General features: G+C 36.0%; 1 protein-coding gene across 1 annotated transcript in view; it reads right to left on the bottom strand.

Moving 5' to 3' along the window:
- The window catches only part of wdr11 (WD repeat domain 11), a 184,757-nt gene that overhangs the window by 42,954 nt on the left and 123,166 nt on the right, over nucleotides 1–18,637 (bottom strand). Inside the window, exons 20-25 of the mRNA XM_042736306.1 lie at nucleotides 18,609–18,614; nucleotides 17,873–17,971; nucleotides 15,950–16,012; nucleotides 15,603–15,668; nucleotides 13,414–13,594; nucleotides 4,696–4,791 (exon numbers count right to left, since the gene is read on the bottom strand). Of these exons, the coding sequence (XP_042592240.1) occupies nucleotides 4,696–4,791; nucleotides 13,414–13,594; nucleotides 15,603–15,668; nucleotides 15,950–16,012; nucleotides 17,873–17,971; nucleotides 18,609–18,614 (511 nt within the window). The remainder of the gene's footprint in view (nucleotides 1–4,695; nucleotides 4,792–13,413; nucleotides 13,595–15,602; nucleotides 15,669–15,949; nucleotides 16,013–17,872; nucleotides 17,972–18,608; nucleotides 18,615–18,637) is intronic.

The following is an 18,637-nucleotide window of genomic DNA, read 5'->3' as shown; positions in this document are numbered from 1 at the left end:
GCTGGACTGAATTCATTCACACTACTGGTTGCTGATCGTGTAAAATGGACATGCTCTATCTAAAAGAAAAAATGGTGTAACAAACTACCGAACTACTCACTTCTCACTTCTCAATAATAAAAATAACAGTGTCACAATGCAGATAATTTTTGTGTTTATTATAGTGTTCAAATGCTGATCTTATATAGGCTTAAGATTTTTTTTATATATATAATGAACAGGACTGCCAGTGAGCATGCTGCTTTTTGCTGCTGCTTTTGATGAATAGCCTACAGTAAAACTAACTTATAGCACCGATGATAATAGCACTGATTATTTTACAACCTCACATAAAAATTATTAATTGAAAAAAAAGAAATATATATATATTTTGCTGTAATAATACACAACTTTTTAAAAGTTGTTTCTTAAATATGAACCAAAGTGCGATCATATTTTATTAATGTCTTACTGTCATTATTAACCCTTCATGGATACAGTTTTACATGTATTCTGTAGCTTATTTTGAATATAAACCATTAGTTTCAGACACAGCGAAGCTAAACTGCACCTGATTTTAGAGCTTTGCATTTCAGCCTGAGCTCAACGTGTCCCTGTTCACGCAGACGAGACGGCAAGCGCATCTTGTTTGTTTCTCTATTTTACAAAAGAACAACATTTTGTTGATACTGTGAGTGCACACAAAAATAAGGGTAGACCATTTACAGTTCCGAATTAAGTATTGTTCTTATCTATATGAGCAAAGATGACGGTGTAGCCTACTTGTTTCCACTGAACAAAATTAAGTGATTGCGCTGGCACCTCATGCATTAAGCGCGCTTCAGCTTTCCACACAAATACTTAGATATACAGCGCACTTTTATCTAGGTTAAAAGTTTAAGCTAACATTGTACTATGCTTTAAGAATTTAATATCTACAGATATTTTTTTAAGCAAGTTGTGATTATTTGAGAATGCTAAATTGATCAAACGTGATCAGCTCAGCTGTCTTCTGCTATCCGTTTGGTCGTCACTAAAAACAACAACAACTTGAATTTAACAAACAAAAATTTTCCAAACATTTTTCACAATTAATTAATTATGAAACCATAAGAAATATAACTTTGCAATTACAAACAACACTGACCTATTTTAATGTCTGCAACAGCAGTGTAATTATGAAGCAAAAAGGAGAGAAAAAAGACACGGCTCCAGTCGGACACGGGCCGAGAATACTGGTAAGCTGTCGGCCAAGGGCTGCTTTGGGCCTGGAAATGAATGTTCTGAATCAGGGGTTATTCTCTAATTAAATGAGAAAATTCTTAAGTTTTATTTTGTTGTCTAATTAATTTTTTTAAATAATTTTTTACATTTTACAGATTGCCCCAATCTCTTGCACGCTGTATGCTAAACCATATTATTATTATTATTTAAAAAATGTTTCATTATTATTTAAACACGTTTTAATTAATACAAAGGAACGATAAAAAGTGATCAATTTCTTAATTCAGAGACATAATTTTCAGCATGTCATGGGCTTTGTATATGGGAATAATTTAATAAATAAAAGACAAATAACAAATAAGTGTGACCTACCTAAACAAACAAACAAACAAATAAATAAAAGCAACAATCCAATCATAATCATAATCATTAACATTAATCTCAATCACAAAATATGTTAGAATAAGGCCTAGCCTATAACACTCATCAATACGCCACATTTTCAATCGTTTTATTTTTTTATGGCTAATGCACCCCTCCTTAAATATAATCTAAAACACTCCAAGTTAATATTCTACTTTTTGTATGATTTCTAGGCATTTTTCATGTCACTGTTTTAGCCTATTAATCTTGATTTCTCACAACTTATTTTTTTAATTTTTATGGTGCGAGTCAGAGTAAATTGAGATGCGAATAGAGTGTCATGAACTTGCAGCTTTGTACAGAGGACCAACATTTTTGATGCATTAGGCTGCAGGCTACGACTATCACACGTTTAGTTTAGTTTAAATCTAGATTAAAGACCCATCTCTTTAACCTGGCTTACACATAACACACTAATACGCTTCTAATATCCAAATCCATTAAAGGATTTTTAGGCTGCATTAATTAGGTAAACCGGAACCAGGAACACTTCCCATAACACCCAATGTACTTGCTACATCGTTAGAAGAATGGCATCTACGCTAATCTTAGTCTGTTTCTCTCTTATTCCGAGGTCACCGTAGCAACCAGATCCAGTCTGTATCCAGATCAGATGGTCACTGCAGTCACCCAGATCCAGTACGTATCCAGAGGACCTCTACAGTCGTGGCCAAAAGTTTTGAGAATTACATAAATATTGGAAATTGGAAAAGTTGCTGCTTAAGTTTTTATAATAGCAATTTGCATATACTCCAGAATGTTATGAAGAGTGATCAGATGAATTGCATAGTCCTTCTTTGCCATGAAAATTAACTTAATCCCAAAAAAACCTTTCCACTGCATTTCATTGCTGCATGTCATTAAAGGACCTGCTGAGATCATTTCAGTAATCATCTTGTTAACTCAGGTGAGAATGTTGACGAGCACAAGGCTGGAGATCATTATGTCAGGCTGATTGGGTTAGAATGGCAGACTTGACATGTTAAAAGGAGGGTGATGCTTGAAATCATTGTTCTTCCATTGTTAACCATGGTGACCTGCAAAGAAACGCTTGCAGCCATCATTGCATTGCATAAAAATGGCTTCACAGGCAAGGATATTGTGGCTACTAAGATTGCACCTAAATCAACAATTTATAGGTTCATCAAGAACTTCAAGGAAAGAGGTTCAATTCTTGTAAAGAAGGCTTCACGGCATCCAAGAAAGTCCAGCAAGCACCAGGATCGTCTCCTAAAGAGGATTCAGCTGCGGGATCGGACTGCCACCAGTGCAGAGCTTGATCAGGAATGGCAGCAGGCAGGTGTGAGCGCATCTGCACACACAGTGAGGCGAAGACTTTTGGAAGATGGCCTGGTGTCAAGAAGGGCAGCAAAGAAGCCACTTCTCTCCAAAAAAAAAACATCAGGGACAGATTGATCTTCTGCAGAAAGTATAGTGAATGGACTGCTGAGGACTGGAGCAAAGTCGTATTCTCCGATGAAGCCCCTTTCCGATTGTTTGGGGCATCTGGAAAAAGGCTTATCCGGAGAAGAAAAGGGTGAGCGCTACCATCAGTCCTGTGTCATGCCAACAGTAAAGCATCCTGACACCATTCATGTGTGGGGTTGCTTCTCATCCAAGGGAGTGGGCTCACTCACAATTTCTGCCCAAAAAACACAGCCATGAATAAAGAATGGTACCAAAACACCGTCCAACAGCAACTTCTTCCAACAACCCAACAACAGTTTGGTGAAGAACAATGCATTTTCCAGCACGATGGAGCACCGTGCCATAAGGCAAAAGTGATAACTAAGTGGCTCGGGGACCAGAATGTTGAAATTTTGGGTCCATGGCCTGGAAACTCCCCAGATCTTAATCCCATTGAGAACTTGTGGTCAATCCTCAAGAGGCGGGTGGACAAACAAAAACCCACTAATTCTGACAAACTCCAAGAAGTTATTATGAAAGAATGGGTTGCTATCAGTCAGGATTTGGCCCAGAAGTGGATTGAGAGCATGCCCAGTCGAATTGCAGAGGTCCTGAAAAAGAAGGGCCAACACTGCAAATACTGACTCTTTGCATAAATGTCATGTAATTGTCGATAAAAGCCTTTGAAACGTATGAAGTGCTTGTAATTATATTTCAGTCCAACACAGAAACAACTGAAACAAAGATCTAAAAGCAGTTTAGCAGCAAACTTTTCGAAAACTAATATTTATGTAATTCTCAAAATTTTTGGCCACGAATGTACAGCCCTGAATGTCAGTGGAGACCAGGACAACTAGATGAGCCCCAGATACAGATCCCCTGCAAAGACCTTGTCTCAGATGACCACCGGGACAAGACCACAGGAAACAGTTGAGTCCTCTGCACAATCTGACTTTGCTGCAGCCTGGAATTGAACTGCTGGTTTCGTCTGGCCAGAGGAGAAACTGGCCCCCCGACTGAGCCTGGTTTCTCCCAAGGTTTTTTCTCCATTCTGTCACCGATGGAGTTTTGATTCCTTGCCGCTGTCGCCTCTGGCTTGCTTAGTTAGGGACACTTCATTAACAGCAATATCGTTGACTTGATTGCAAATGATTGCACAGATACTATTTAAACTGAACAGAGCTGCATGATGACATCACTGAATTCAATGATGAACTGCCTTTATCTGTCATTTTGCATTATTGACACACTGTTTTCCTAATTAATGTTGTTCAGTTGCTTTGACACAATCTGTTTTGTTTAAAGCGCTATATAAATAAAGGTGACTTGACACGTTTTGAAATTAACTTTCTATTCTGTTCTGGAATATGGGGCGGGAAGCAGCTGCTCATTTGCATTTAAAGAGAAAAACAGCCTGTTTCTGCTTCTGCACTGCTCAAAATGGGCATTTTCAAAATGATATAATAAATGATCTGTGGGGCATTTTGTGCTGAAACTTTATAGACATTCTGGGGACATCAGAGACTTATATTACATATTGTAAAAAGGGGCATAATATGTCTCCTTTAAGCCACTTTTAAGCCAAATGTTAGTATTTTAACTGCATTTTTCACCGTATTATAATGACATATGTAAACTCATCATATGCATGTTGTAACTTACCTGTCCCAGCAGCAGCAGCTGGTCAGCACACTTTTTGGTGTGTTCATAGCTGGATCGTTTCACTTCTTGTAGACGAACACGCTCCAACTGAAACCTCTAAATGAGAGAGAGAAAAGTGATTTACAAGTCATTTTGTGTTCCGTAGATGAAAGTTCTGGGTGCAAAAAAAAAAAAAAAAGTTTTGATGAACAGTATTTATGGAACATGTCACAGAAAACCATTTGTTTAAATGTGAATTGTGACTACAGCTATAACAATGCAGGGATGTCCACTAACTCCACTAATATTTGCACAATTGATAAAACCCCTAGCAGCAGCCATTAGAAAAAATTACAATATTATAGATAACAGTTCAGACAATATTAACCATAAAATATCATTACATGCAGACAACATCCTACTTTATGTACAGAATCCAGAGAAATCGCTTACAGAACTCATCACATTCATTAACGCCCATTCAACTATATCTGATTACTCCATGAACTGGAATAAATCAATAATCCATCCATTAAATAAAAAATTTGAATCAACCAAAACGAAAAACAACCAATTCAAAATAGGCAACATCTACTTTCAATTCAATTCTCTCCATATGTTTCAGACCTGTTTACTCTTAATTTCACCTCAGCATTAAAAACAACAGAAAATTACTTAAAATACTGGATGTATCTGCAAGAATTGAAAAGAACATTACAAAAAATATTATCATCTAGCAGCTCAGTTACATCATTTAACCAAATTTATCAATAATAATCACTTTCAAAACCCATGGATACAACTTGAACAATCAGACGCATGCAAGGAAATTCCAATATCTGACCTATCTAGCTTCAACAATACCATTAAAAACATATCTAAATCTTAACAAAGAAATCCAGACGACACCAACAGTCTGGTGGAAAACGAACACAATATCTGGTCATTCTTTTTCATCACATATTTACTCACAAATATGGAATAATCTAGATTTTACTATCAATAAACTCCCACTCGCAAATAAAACTTGGATGGAGAAGAGCATTATATATTTAACATCACCTATACATGAACAACAACTTTGTGAACAACTTAAAAAAAAAAAATCTTAAAAATCAAATTTTCTATTAGATACAAAAAGAGTTCAATCTAGGCATGGGCAATTTTCCAATTATATCTATTAATTCAAACTTAATGTTTTGCCACAATTTTGTTTTTCGCGGAATCGCGGAATCATGATTTTGAACTGAAATATAACCAGATGTTAGAATAAGACACTTTGACAACATGCCAATGATAACAGTTAAGAGGAAACCACTGACATGTGACGAACTCATATCGCTAGGTCACATTCACACAGAATGCTCGTGCTGACAAAGATGCAACGTGGGCAGTGGAATAGGAAAAAAATGCAAGATGATGTGAGTTGAACTTCTTTTAACTTGAGCGCTGTGTATTTAGAATGCCATTTCATACATGAGACCCTGCAAAAAGCCAAGCACAACAGTCAAATGCGTACATGTTTACATGAAAAATTAATGGAAAAGCAGTGCAATCGGATAAAAAAAAAAACTGTAAAGAACTACTACTGTATGTCTGATATTTCATGTTACAGGCTTAAAGCTGCTATTCATTGTTTTTACAGAACATTTACAGTTGATAATAGTCTACTGGTGTATTAGTCCAGGTGATACAGTAAATACGCAATATTTGAGTACTACTATCTTTTCATACCTCCCCAAGAACTACTGTATACAGGTTCATAATTAATATGAATAATGCATAATGTATAAATAATTCTTAAGTGTAGGTCATGGTAACACACTAGTAATGACTCAAGTATTACCAAATTCTTCAGAAGGAATTACTAATTATTTGGATCAGTATTCCAAAGTGAAATATAGCTGCAAGCAGCGATGGCGGGCTCAAGCCATCAGCGCAAACACCACCCCGGTGGCATCAGGTAAACTGTGCCCAGTGGGCACATGCATTTACCGTAACCCTCTGGCACTCAGGTTTTAAGGGATACAGCAATTAACAGGTTAATCCGAAGCATCAAGACTTTGAAATCACATACACAGAACAATATTCATTAAGAAAGTGAAATTAAATGATTAATAAACTATTTATTCGAACCCTTGCTATTTTCTATTCTAATAAAAAGTCTTGGCTATGGAACATCTGTAATAGAGTAGCTGGATGCAAATAAAGTCATGCCTTTTATTTTTTCCCCTGTTTGCTATTTCACATTCCTGTCACTGAAACGTTGTGGCCTAAGACACAGAAGGTAACTGAAACAATGTGGTTTAAACCAATACAATCACAACATGAAAAAACACAATGGTTTGTGTAGATGATGCAGTTACACAATGAACGTGTCTCTTTTCAAGTAAATTATGAGTCCTTATGTGAGTACTATTATATGCACAACATGAAAATAGATAACTAATATAGTGTTCCTTCTACATTTTTTCAGTAATGTGATAACTTGAGAAACATGTTGTCAATACAATTAAAATAACAAAGTAATGGTATTTAGGAGATGATAGCGTTTGCATAAATACTATATTGGGCTTTATTAAAGTTTATGAAAAAAGAATGAATGTTTATGCATTTTTTATTTATGCACATAAATGAAATATTTTCAAGTCTTTGAACAGATCTTGAAGTATTTGCTATCCTGTGGCGCCATCGAGTGGACAATATTAGCATTGTGGCCTTCTTTTTGAACAACATTATGAAAGGGGCCAATATTTTTTGATTGATTATAAATATTTAATGATTAGTTTACTGATAATATACCCACATTAAAATCTAATTTAATGATACTGTATCTTATTTCATGCTTAATCATGAGTTTAATTTTCAACTTACAATTTTTAAGCAGTGTTGAATAATAACTATGTGAGTTGCTAAATTTTTTTTTTTGTTATTGTTTGATTTATTTATTTATTTTTTTAGGATTTACATTTAAAAAAATTAGCCTACTTCAAACATTTTAAGCAGCTTGAACAAAACCTGTTAATATTTATTACAGACCACTGTAACTGTCTATAATCTAAAAAACAAATTTATTATGAAAATAAGAGTGTACACCAGTTAAATTGGACGATAAAGAAATAGCTAACAATAGTTTATAGTGCATGTTTTAAGTTTATAGGTGTTTGGATGCAGAAATGGACAAATCAAATGTAAAATAACATGTCATCGATTTAGTTAAATATAGATTAATTCTTGTTAGAGCAAAATAATAATAATAATAATAATAATAATAATAAATACATGAATACATACACACATACAAAAAAAAAAAAAAAAAAAGCAGCCAAGACGAATGATTTTCTGTTTTTTATAGATTAAAATTGAAGACAGAAAGCAGCTGGTAAATGCAGTCACTTTAATATTCAAATCCAGTATCATGATCCACTTCAGATTTATTTCTCAACTTTCACGTGGCTGTTTTCGTTTATATTCGCCAAGCTATTATGTATTTTGAAATAATCTTGTACGCGATTTGTTCGTTCTTGCGACGAAAAGCCAGAATCAGCGTCCTCTGAAGCTCGAGAGATCGATGTTATTCTGCCCTTAGACTGTCTCGCGCTGTCAAATAGTATTTCTTTTCACAATTAAACAGCTCAAAAACACCTGAATTCAGCTCTTGTTGTGTTCTGATGGGTGCATTGTGTGCATTCGCGGTAATATTTTGTTTTAAAAAGCTCTTAAAACTATAAAAATGCTTTTATTGTGAGCTCGTGGTGAGACTGTACGCGCTGATGCAGCGGTGATTTCTCTCTGGTCTTTCTCACTGTTCTGGCCAAACATCAGTTATTAATGAGATCTGAGCCGGTAATAATAACATATGTTGGTTCAGCTTGTCAGTGTGAATGAAACGTGTATTTATTTGTCCGTTCTCGCCGAAAAACCAACACCGTGTTCTGGAGCGCAGAGCAATCGATGTGATGTTTAGCCCTTAGACAAAGAAAATCTCACAAGCACTCATAAACACTCATTTTCATCTCTATAATATGTTCTTCTAATTGTTTTGTGTTATTCGCCGCTGTGTTTTTAATGTAAAAGGCTGTAGTTTCTGTATGTAGACTTTTTTCCCTTCAAGTTCTCAGAAGTCTCGCGCTGTCAGACAGGCTGCAGCAAATATTTCATTTTAACACTCGCAAACAACCATCTGAATTTAGCTCTTGGTGTGTTCTAATTGGCTGATTGTGTGCAATCGCCGTAATATTTTATTTTTAAAAGGTCTTAAACAAGAATAAACTCGTTTGTTGTGAGCTCGTTGAGACAGCACGCGCTGTTCGGAGCGGTGATATATCTCTCGTCTATCTCACTGTTCTCTGGCCATACATCAATTATTAATAAGCCCTGAACCGCTAATAATAAGATATGTTGGTTTAGCTTGTCAGTGTTAATTAAATGTATTTATTTATTTGTATTTTTAACCAATTTAAAAGTGAAACTAAGCGAGACTCCTCCCTCTCAGTCCCGGGAATTGCTCCTGTAGAGGCGCAATTTCTCTCAGACAATGAAAGTCTCAGCACACATACACTCCTCACACAGAGCCAAAAATCCATATTCAAATCAAAATAGCCGACTTCCTGTTGGTCGTAGCTAATGACTGTAAATTAGAAAGTTGTCCGTCTTAATAAGAACAATATATGTACCGAGTTTGGTGTCTGTAGCTAAAACTAAGCCCCCCACTTTTGACAAAAGGTGGCGCTATAGAGTGCCTCCTCCACGCCCTTTTATGACCTTTTGCCAGTGTCTAGCTATCATTAATACTGATATGTGTTCTGAGTTTCATGAAATTTTAAGCATGTTATCTGTCTCAAAATCAGAATATATTATACAGAAAAATATTCCAGTTTGATATGTTGCCATGGCAACACTATATTAGATATCAATATCCCCTCAACAGTTTTACATGGGCCGTGTTTTGTCATTATTCTGATGAAGTTTGAAGCAAATTGAGTAAAAATAAGATGCTGAATTCAAAGCATTTTGAAAATGACACACTTCCTGCTGCCAGTTGGTGGCGCTATAATTTTGACTCCTAATAGTGACATATATGCGATCGGCATCATACAACGAACAAATTAATGAAGTTTAATTAAAATCAGGAAATGTATGTGGATGTTATTAGACACTTCCTGTTTCTCATTTCTCGCCATAATTTCAACGCCTCGCCACGAGCAAACCATTCGAGATATCAAAAATCCCCTGGCAATTTTGCATCCCCAATGTCTTGAGATCATGTTGACCAAGTTTGGTGGCAATTGGGTAAAAAATCCTATGACAAGTATATCAAATTCCAGAGCATGCGCTTTTTACATAGCTCTAAATAGCTGACTTCCTGTTGGGTGGAGCCTATGACATGCAATACGAAATTTGTTCGGCACAATGAGATCTATATATGTACTGAGTTTCATATGAATACGTGCAAGTATGTTTGAACTATACATCAACATTTCTGACTGTGTTCCAGGGGGCGCTGTAGAGCCCCTGTGCCACGCCCGGGTCTCAGCCTCTGCAGCCTCCTAATGGCCACAGATTCTAAGGCGTGTGCAAATTTTCAAGAGTTTTTGAGCATGTTAAGGGCCCCAAAAGCCCCCAAAACTTTGACGAAAAATAAGAATACTAAACCCTAAATAGCCAACTTCCTGTTGAGCGGAACCTATGACATGCAGTACGAAAGTTGTTTGGCTTGATGAGATCTATATGTGTACCGAGTTTCATACGTCTACGTGCAAGTATGTATGATATATGGCCCTCCATATTCCAGGGGGCGCTGTAGAGCCCCTGTGCCACGCCCATGTATCAGTCTCTGCCCGGCCCTAATGGCCGCAGGTTCCAATGTGTGTGCCAATTTTCAAGAGCTTTTCGAGTATGTTAAGGGCCCCAAAAGCCCCCGAGACGTTGGAAAAAAAAAAAAAAAAAATAATAATAATAATAATAATAATAATAAAAAATAATCCTAAGGAAAACAATAGGGCTCTCGCCCTCCAGGCTTGAGCCCTAATAACATGATAATTCTGTAGTAATGACTGAAATTATTGTAAACTTTTGAGGGGTTTGTAAAATGTTGGATAGTAGTTATTCAGGTGTCCTTCTAAAGGAATTACTCATTTTTGGATCAGCATTCTAAAGTGAAAATCATAACTCAATAGTAATTACTGAAATTATTGTGAACTTTTGAGGTTTTTGTAAGGTTCTTTTTAGTAATTAATTTTGCTAAATTTGGTAACACTTAAATCATTAGTGGGTTATTGTGATCTTCACTTAAGAATACTGGTCCAAATAATTAGTAATTTCTTCAGATGGATGTAGTAACACGTAAGTCATTACTATCCAAAACCTTACATATATCTCAAAAGCTTGCATTGACATCAGACAATATTAGGGAGTTGTCATGCTTTTCACTTTAATATGCTGATCTAATAGGTATGTAATGATATTATCAATATTGTGATATTGCAATAGCAAAACTGTTTCGATATTATCATGGTCACATGACAATATGAAATGATAGGGCTTACGACCAAAAAGTGTAGTTTTTAAAATATATTTAAACTTCTTATTCTAACATATAAGGTCTTTAAAGTTGTGTTTTTTAAAATAGTTGTGGACATTATCTTTGGCATAGTATCTGTCAAATGAAAACCGAAAGCATTATATGGCTTAATCTCTTCATTAAGTCTGTTTTCGCTGCGTGATTCAAAGCGATTGAGGCGATCAGCTCATGATCTGGTGTTTTCAGTGCCTCAGAACGGCTCTGTTCACAGTGTATGAATGCAGTGAACTCATTTATTGCATGTGCTGTGAGCTTAGCGCACATTTGGAAATGCAACAGCCACCAGTTATGCTTTATTTTCATGGCAGATGATTACAGCATTTCACTAGATTTGTAGTGAGAAGCGTTTCTGTAAGCATGTTTTCACTGAAGCTGGAGTTTTCCTTCAAAATAAAAGCTCTACTGCCGTGTCCGTCAAAATAAAAGAATAAAGGGCAGTAAAAATTTACCGTTCACAAAGTCCTGCCCTCCTTAGTTACTGTTGCTATCCCCAACAAAAAATGCCGCTTTCACACTACACATCATGTTCTCACGCAGTGAAAAATACATCGCAGAGCAAAGAAACTGACAACACACTGACAGACAAGACAGAGCAGGCTACTTCTGGTATGAAACAAGGTCTCAGGACTCTCAGCTTTTAAATTCTGTCATTTTGAAAGAATGTGTGTCGAGAGAGATTGCTTCAACTTAATTTACACATGCAATTGTATCAGACAACATTTTGGTAAAACCTTTATAAACATCTCTGATCATTTCTTTTCCTACATTTAACCTACATCTTACTACCTGTGTGCCACCAATTCCTATGCTCTGTTTCAAATAGTTGCCCCATGTATCACCACCTTTACTGTATTTTGCTGAGCAGTCGTTTGGGTGGCTCGCGAATGTATCAGATCTTCAGTAGCGATGCTAGCATGCCATCCTTCAAACAATCTTTACCCTTGTAAGAATGTTAGCTTCTCCCAAAGTTCTGTCTGTGGGATAGAATTTTATACCTAAAGACAAAAGGGCTACAAACAACAGATACTGTTAGGACCTTCCGCTGGAGAGCAGCACGACTGGTCCGGACTGTTCACTACTTCCCATACCTGCAGTACTTTTTTTTTTTTTTTTTTACAAAATGAGATTTGAGACAAATTATAAATTAATTAAAAGGTGTCCTTTTATTATTTCTTAGACAAAATTGCTGCATATTTCTTTGTAAAACTGAAATGTCTAATAATAAACTAACCTGAAATTTTAAAAGAAATCCCAAAAAAAAAAAAAAAAAAAAAAATAATAATTAAAATAACAGAAAACTCTTCATATAAACAAATGCTTTGCCTGTGCTCTATTTAAAATCAGAGGCAACCACTGCATTTGGATGCTAAATACATGTTATTTAGATTGTATAATTTCAAAATTTAATGCAAAAACAGAATGGTATGATTTTAGCTTTGTGAATGAGACGCAAATGTCACTCTCTGACAGCAGGTGGCACTTATGGAACAGCAGGTATTTATAGGCTGCCCCTTTAAGACCCAATATAATTATGCAGGAGATTTCTTTCTCCACTGTTTATGTTCACTTAAGACATAACAGACTGTGTTTAGAGAATACTTGTAGAGACAGTTATTTTGAAATACAGTGTAGTTTTGTGTATGTGTTCATTCAGAAGCAAGGATACATGAAAGAGGAATCGATTCTGTGTATGTGCATTGTCTGTAACATCTCTCTGTGCGTGCAGCTCTGAATGAGCGTGAATAGTTTAAAATGCTTGAAAGTTTGGTGATGGGTGGTGATGAATTTTGGTATCCCAACTGGAAAACACAATAGCCCTGGGACCTCGAGCCCTGCTCTGTAAGACGACCTCATGCATAATACAGCGTAGTGGTTGGATCTTAAAAGTTCAGTCTCAAGAATAATACTGAAAAAAACTTGGAAAACTGATGCCGTAGACGTACTCTCCAGCCACGGCAGCCAATCAACACTCCAGATTAACGCATATACATTACTTTCTGTGACATTGGCTCAACCGGAAAAACAAAATTGCTTAAAAAAAAAATAAAAAAATTAGTGCTAAACTTGTTTCCACTGATGTGCAACCTGTTCATATATGTTAACATCTAAAAAATGTGTTTTAGGGTTTCATGACATGAACTGTCAGCAGCTCATACCTGGAAGAAAGAGTTTTCACATAGGATGTCATGGCAAATGTCCAGGTGGCTGCTCTGAGGGCCCTCAGCTGGTGTTTGGCCTTCTGGGACAGATCTGTTGGGCTGGCAGCTCTGGGCAAAAGACTGGATGTAATGAGCAGCCACCGTCCAAAACTGAAGGTCTGATTCATCACCAAACAGCCTAATAAAAAATAATAATTGAGGCTTTTCCTGCTGTCAAAAGAGTAAGAAGCTATTATACATACATTCCCCCCCCCCACATATTTGACACTGATTAAAAAAAATGGAAGCATGTTGACTGTGGAAAAAAATTAAATACTTTAAATAATACACACCACTCTTACTGGTAGCCAAAAACATTGTTACATTCCATTAATTTAAGATAACAAGCAGTATGATATTTAAGTGAAGCTGTTTAGTATAAAAGCACTGGGATGCTGCACTGTTTGTATCACTCCTTGCCTGTATTCACAGCATTCTAGACAGGCTATCTATATCTTGCCATGTAAAATGCAATGCTTGATCTTGCAAGGAATGTTTGATCTTGCATGATCTTGCATCTGTCCACTCTAGTCTATGTGACTCATGAAAATATTAAAGGAAGTAAGGAAGGAAGGAATGAAGGAAGGAAGGGAGGGAGGGAGGACAGACGAACAAACAAAGTCTAAACACAAAAAACAATGAACCTCATTAAGGTCCACAAAACTGCTATCAGATATCTTTATAAAAATTAGTAAAATAAAAACAATAAATAAAAAAAATAAGTATTGAAAATCTGGATCTATATATTACATGTTGAAGTTTAGCTCTGTTTTGCAGAGTCTAGGGTAAATAATAGAGTTCTTTAAAATTAAGTGTTCTTAGGTGTTCAATTGTTCAAACAAGAAAATTAATCTATCAAATAGCATTAGATTTTGCTTCTTTGCCTGAGACAGAAAACTTCTTGAAGCAGTTTTAATTTTATTCAGATCTGGACTGAAGGGTGACAGACAGACGGCCTTCAGATATTTTATTCACAGTATTCTATACTGTGTTAAATGATATGTTGATTAGCCTTGCTTTTTCAATAGTCTTTATTCTTATAAAAATACCCAAGATGGCTTTAAGAACACAGATAAACCATATACTATCACGATTGTGAGTTTATTGCCTTCATGTTTGATCTCTTGTTGGCATGCTAGAAACCCTTGGAATAGAGAGAGAAGTGGAGTTATAATTTGCTGCTCATGACACCCGACTACTTCGCAAACTACCACCAGAGTTGTGTGCAGACTTCTGTTTATATTATCAGTCTGACTCTGTGTATACATTACAGCTTTCTAATACCGCATTTTCAACCGGGCTGGTGTTGGAGTCAGAGCCCAATTGGGAACTGAGCTGTGCTTTTCCCCTCAAAAAAATCTTGGTCTAGTCCCCACATCCTGGCTCCAAACTTGCCCTGAAACCTTGCTGGTCTCGAACAATTGAACCTATGACATGAGTAAGTGGAGTTTCCACTACAGACCACAGTTTAAAAGGCACCATTTTTAAAAGCCGCCACCGTTTAGGTAAATTAAAATAAACAACAACAATTAAATGTGTTTGTTCAGCAGTGGTCGGTAGAAGAGACCAACACTCTCCTTCTGCAAGAGATAACAAGTGATTCTGGTCATATGTTGGTGACGTAGATGGTTCTGCTCCCTGCCAGTGTAAATGCAAGCAAGTTCTGAACGATTGCCACACTTGGCCGAGCACCGGGTCCAGCTCCAGCAGTCTACACGGTGCCAGAGCTGTCTCACAGATTAAGTGTGAGACTGAAAACATCCACCTCAGAAAAGAGCTAAAGTACAACCTGTCTGGATTGTGAAAGCTTCGAACATTTAAGTCAGTGTGTGACTTTCCATTACAGTTCCAGAAATACGAACCAAATGAAAATGACCCTTTTATAACATAAGTTATGTGTTTTTCATAACAAAATTATGTGTCTCTATGATTTATGGTTTTTGTGGTACTGACACTTTTAGGGATCAGAAAAATGTAAAGAAAAAGAAACATAAAATCTTAAATACAATAGGGTTCCAGGATCAAAGGTACTGTGACCCCTAAATAGGAATAATTACAAACAAATACAAGAAGGTTCTAACACTGAAAATTAATCAAAATGCATTCTCAATTAAAACTGTGCACAACCCTGCTGTACTGACACTTACCGAGACACAAGGAGGCAGCGTTGTAGCAAGTTCAGATTTGGATCCTGGAGAACGCTTTTGATGTCACTAAGTGGGAAGAAAATACTGAATGCTCAGTGTAAAAAAACAAAACAAAAAAAATTCCTTACTAAACCTCATTAACAAAAATGATTAAAAATATTGTGAGACAGGGCAACATGCTCTTTAAAAAAGCATAATGTGAGCCATTTGAGGATAATTTTGTCTTAGCTTTTATTTACAGGTAGCTACTTCTTTGGGAAGTGAAATAATTTTCCATGAATAAACATACTTGAATTACAGAATAATTGTAAAAACAGTTCTCTGCTCTAGTCTGGGAGTATACATACTTAGAAAGAGAGTTGAGCTGTTCCTGGATCAGTCCCTTGATTTCATCTTTTTCTTTGTAGTCTCTAAGGATGGAACCACAAAATAGAAGTCACCAGTATATCTTTTGTCAGTTCAATTGTACAATGTTAAGGGTTGGCCCACACGGTAGGCACACATGGCGGTACTAGGCATTTTGGTTGACTACCTACTGTAAGTGTGATAGGAATAGATAAAATAGAATTCACTAACTTGACAAAACTAAGATAAACTGATGCTTGTGTTCTGCAAGTAAATGATGCATTATAGCGCCATCCCAAAAAGGCACAAAATCACTTTCACAGACTTTTACATTTACTGTTCCCTCCTGGTGGAATGTCCTACCCAACTCAATCTCAATCCTAAAATGGTCCTAAAGACTAAAGACTTTCAATAAGGTTAAGCTCAGGATTCTGTTGTGGCCAATTCATACAAGAAAATGATTTCTCATGCACACTGAACCACTATTTCACAAATTGAGCCGGGTGGATCTTGGTATTGTCATCCTGGAATTCAGACATGGGTACGTTTGAGAAGTAAAAATCTACACACCGCATCAGTTAATGTTAAATGAACTGTTGCAAAACAATGTAAGAAACATGTTAATCACTGCAGTGATCAGGGCTCAAGAGATGGGGCAAATTTAATGATATTTTGCCCTCTTCAAACATGACAGGCCACATAAGACATAAGCTGACAAGACATTAGAGTGAGAAAATGAGTGAATTTTCATTTTTGGCCAGGTCATTATTTTATATCTAAACTGTAGACTTCTAAAATCTCATTCATCGATTGATTGAAGATTACGTTATAATTAATAAAATATTTTGTCTTTGCACAGTCATGCCTGCTTCATATCACTAAAAGGACAAACAACTGACCCTTTGCAAAAACCCATCCTCCTTAGTTACTGTTGCTATGTCTGACAAGTCATGCCGTTCTCACACTACACATGTTCTCATGCAGTAAAAAAATACATTGTGGAACTAAGAGGAAACTGACAACATGCCGAGAGACAGAACAGAGCAGGTTACTTCCGGTATATGAAGCAAGGTCTCAGCTTTCAAATTTTGTCAGTTTTTAAGAAATTTAAATAATAAATACCAATTTGTGGCTCTTTAGATCGTTGCAGCAGCGCAGTTCAAGTGGCACGTGAACCGATCATCTTTTCATATTTACACGAAATAAACATGAATCAGAACATCTTTTATTTCAACTGCGGAAAGATGTCAATACACACAATTTTTCAAGTTTAAGTCTGCTTAATTCATGTCGAACATATCATATTTATGAGCTAAATGCACATGAATGCCATCACAAAGTCATAAATTAATTAAACGAAAATAGCTTCTCAGTGCTCCTGTAGCTCAAGTGGTAGAGCATTGCATTAACAAGCGCAAGGTTTGGGGTTCGATCCCCCGGGAACACATGATAGGTAAAAATTGATAGCCTGAATGCACTGTAAGTCGCTTTGGATAAAAGCGTCTGCTAAATGCATAAATTTAATTTAATTTAATTTTAATTTAAATATAAACAACATATTATTCAATGAATGATTTATATATTAAATTGCTCAAGCAAGTGGCAACAAATTTAAACAGCATACAGAATAGCCTACTTTTCTTACGTTAAAAGTAGGCTATCACAAACATTTTAAATTAAAACTTACCACTGACAGAAACAGTCAGCTCTCATGCCTTTTCTTTTGCATTTTTAAAATTATTGTACTTTGCATTGTACTTTATTACAAGCAAACAGAGTAGGTGTGAAATAGGAATAAAGGTCAGATTTTTTCATTGATACCAGCAAAGACATAACTATCACAACAGACTTGAGTAAAATGTGCTGTGCTTTTGACTTTTGAATCTGAAATACAGATGTGACAAAATAATGAAGCTGTCACATACACATGAGTGATGTCCATGGTGAATGTATCAGACCATGGCTGCAGTAGCAGAAAGGCCTTCAGTGTGAGAGCAGCACGTGGCAGTAGAAGATAGGGAAACAGAGAACAGAGACAGGAAAATACATACACCATAAACATCTACTGTACACCACCAAGCCTGACATGGTGGAAGGACTCACTACAGATATATCATTGGAAAGAAAAAATAATAATCACATGTAAAGTCAAGGCATACTATTTAATTAAACTTTTCTGTGCACACTGATTGAATGCTAAACTAAAGTCAAGGCATACAGTGTATGCACATACAAATATGTGGATGAATACAGCCCTCAACACATTTATCACATATCCAAATGGGGAATTCCATTAACTTCTACAGTTCTTAATTTAAACTAGGAATACATCTGTCAGAATGAAAATGATTGGCCAAAACCAAGTATTCAGGACAGACTGGACAAAAAAAAAAAAAAAAAAAAAAAGAAAAAAAAGAAAAGATATTTGTCTTTCTCTTTGAGAGACTAACTACACAAGATCACATTAACTGTGGACAACCTCTTCCATCAATATATCACCCATCACCATTTACATTTAGAATTAGATTTAATTAAACCTTTTCATGTGCACACTGCTTGAATGCTAAAATAATGGTTTCTGATCACTTGTTGTATATTTTTATCTGCATTTTAAACAAAAAAATTCCATTCTTAATTTAAACTAATTATAACTGTTGTACACAAACCCTGAAACACAACATTTGGCATTA

Source organism: Cyprinus carpio, chromosome B13, assembly GCF_018340385.1.
Source record: "Cyprinus carpio isolate SPL01 chromosome B13, ASM1834038v1, whole genome shotgun sequence".
Taxonomy (NCBI): domain Eukaryota; kingdom Metazoa; phylum Chordata; class Actinopteri; order Cypriniformes; family Cyprinidae; genus Cyprinus; species Cyprinus carpio.
The sequence above is the reverse complement of the archived record's forward strand: the minus strand, read 5'-3'. Positions and strand labels throughout refer to the sequence as shown.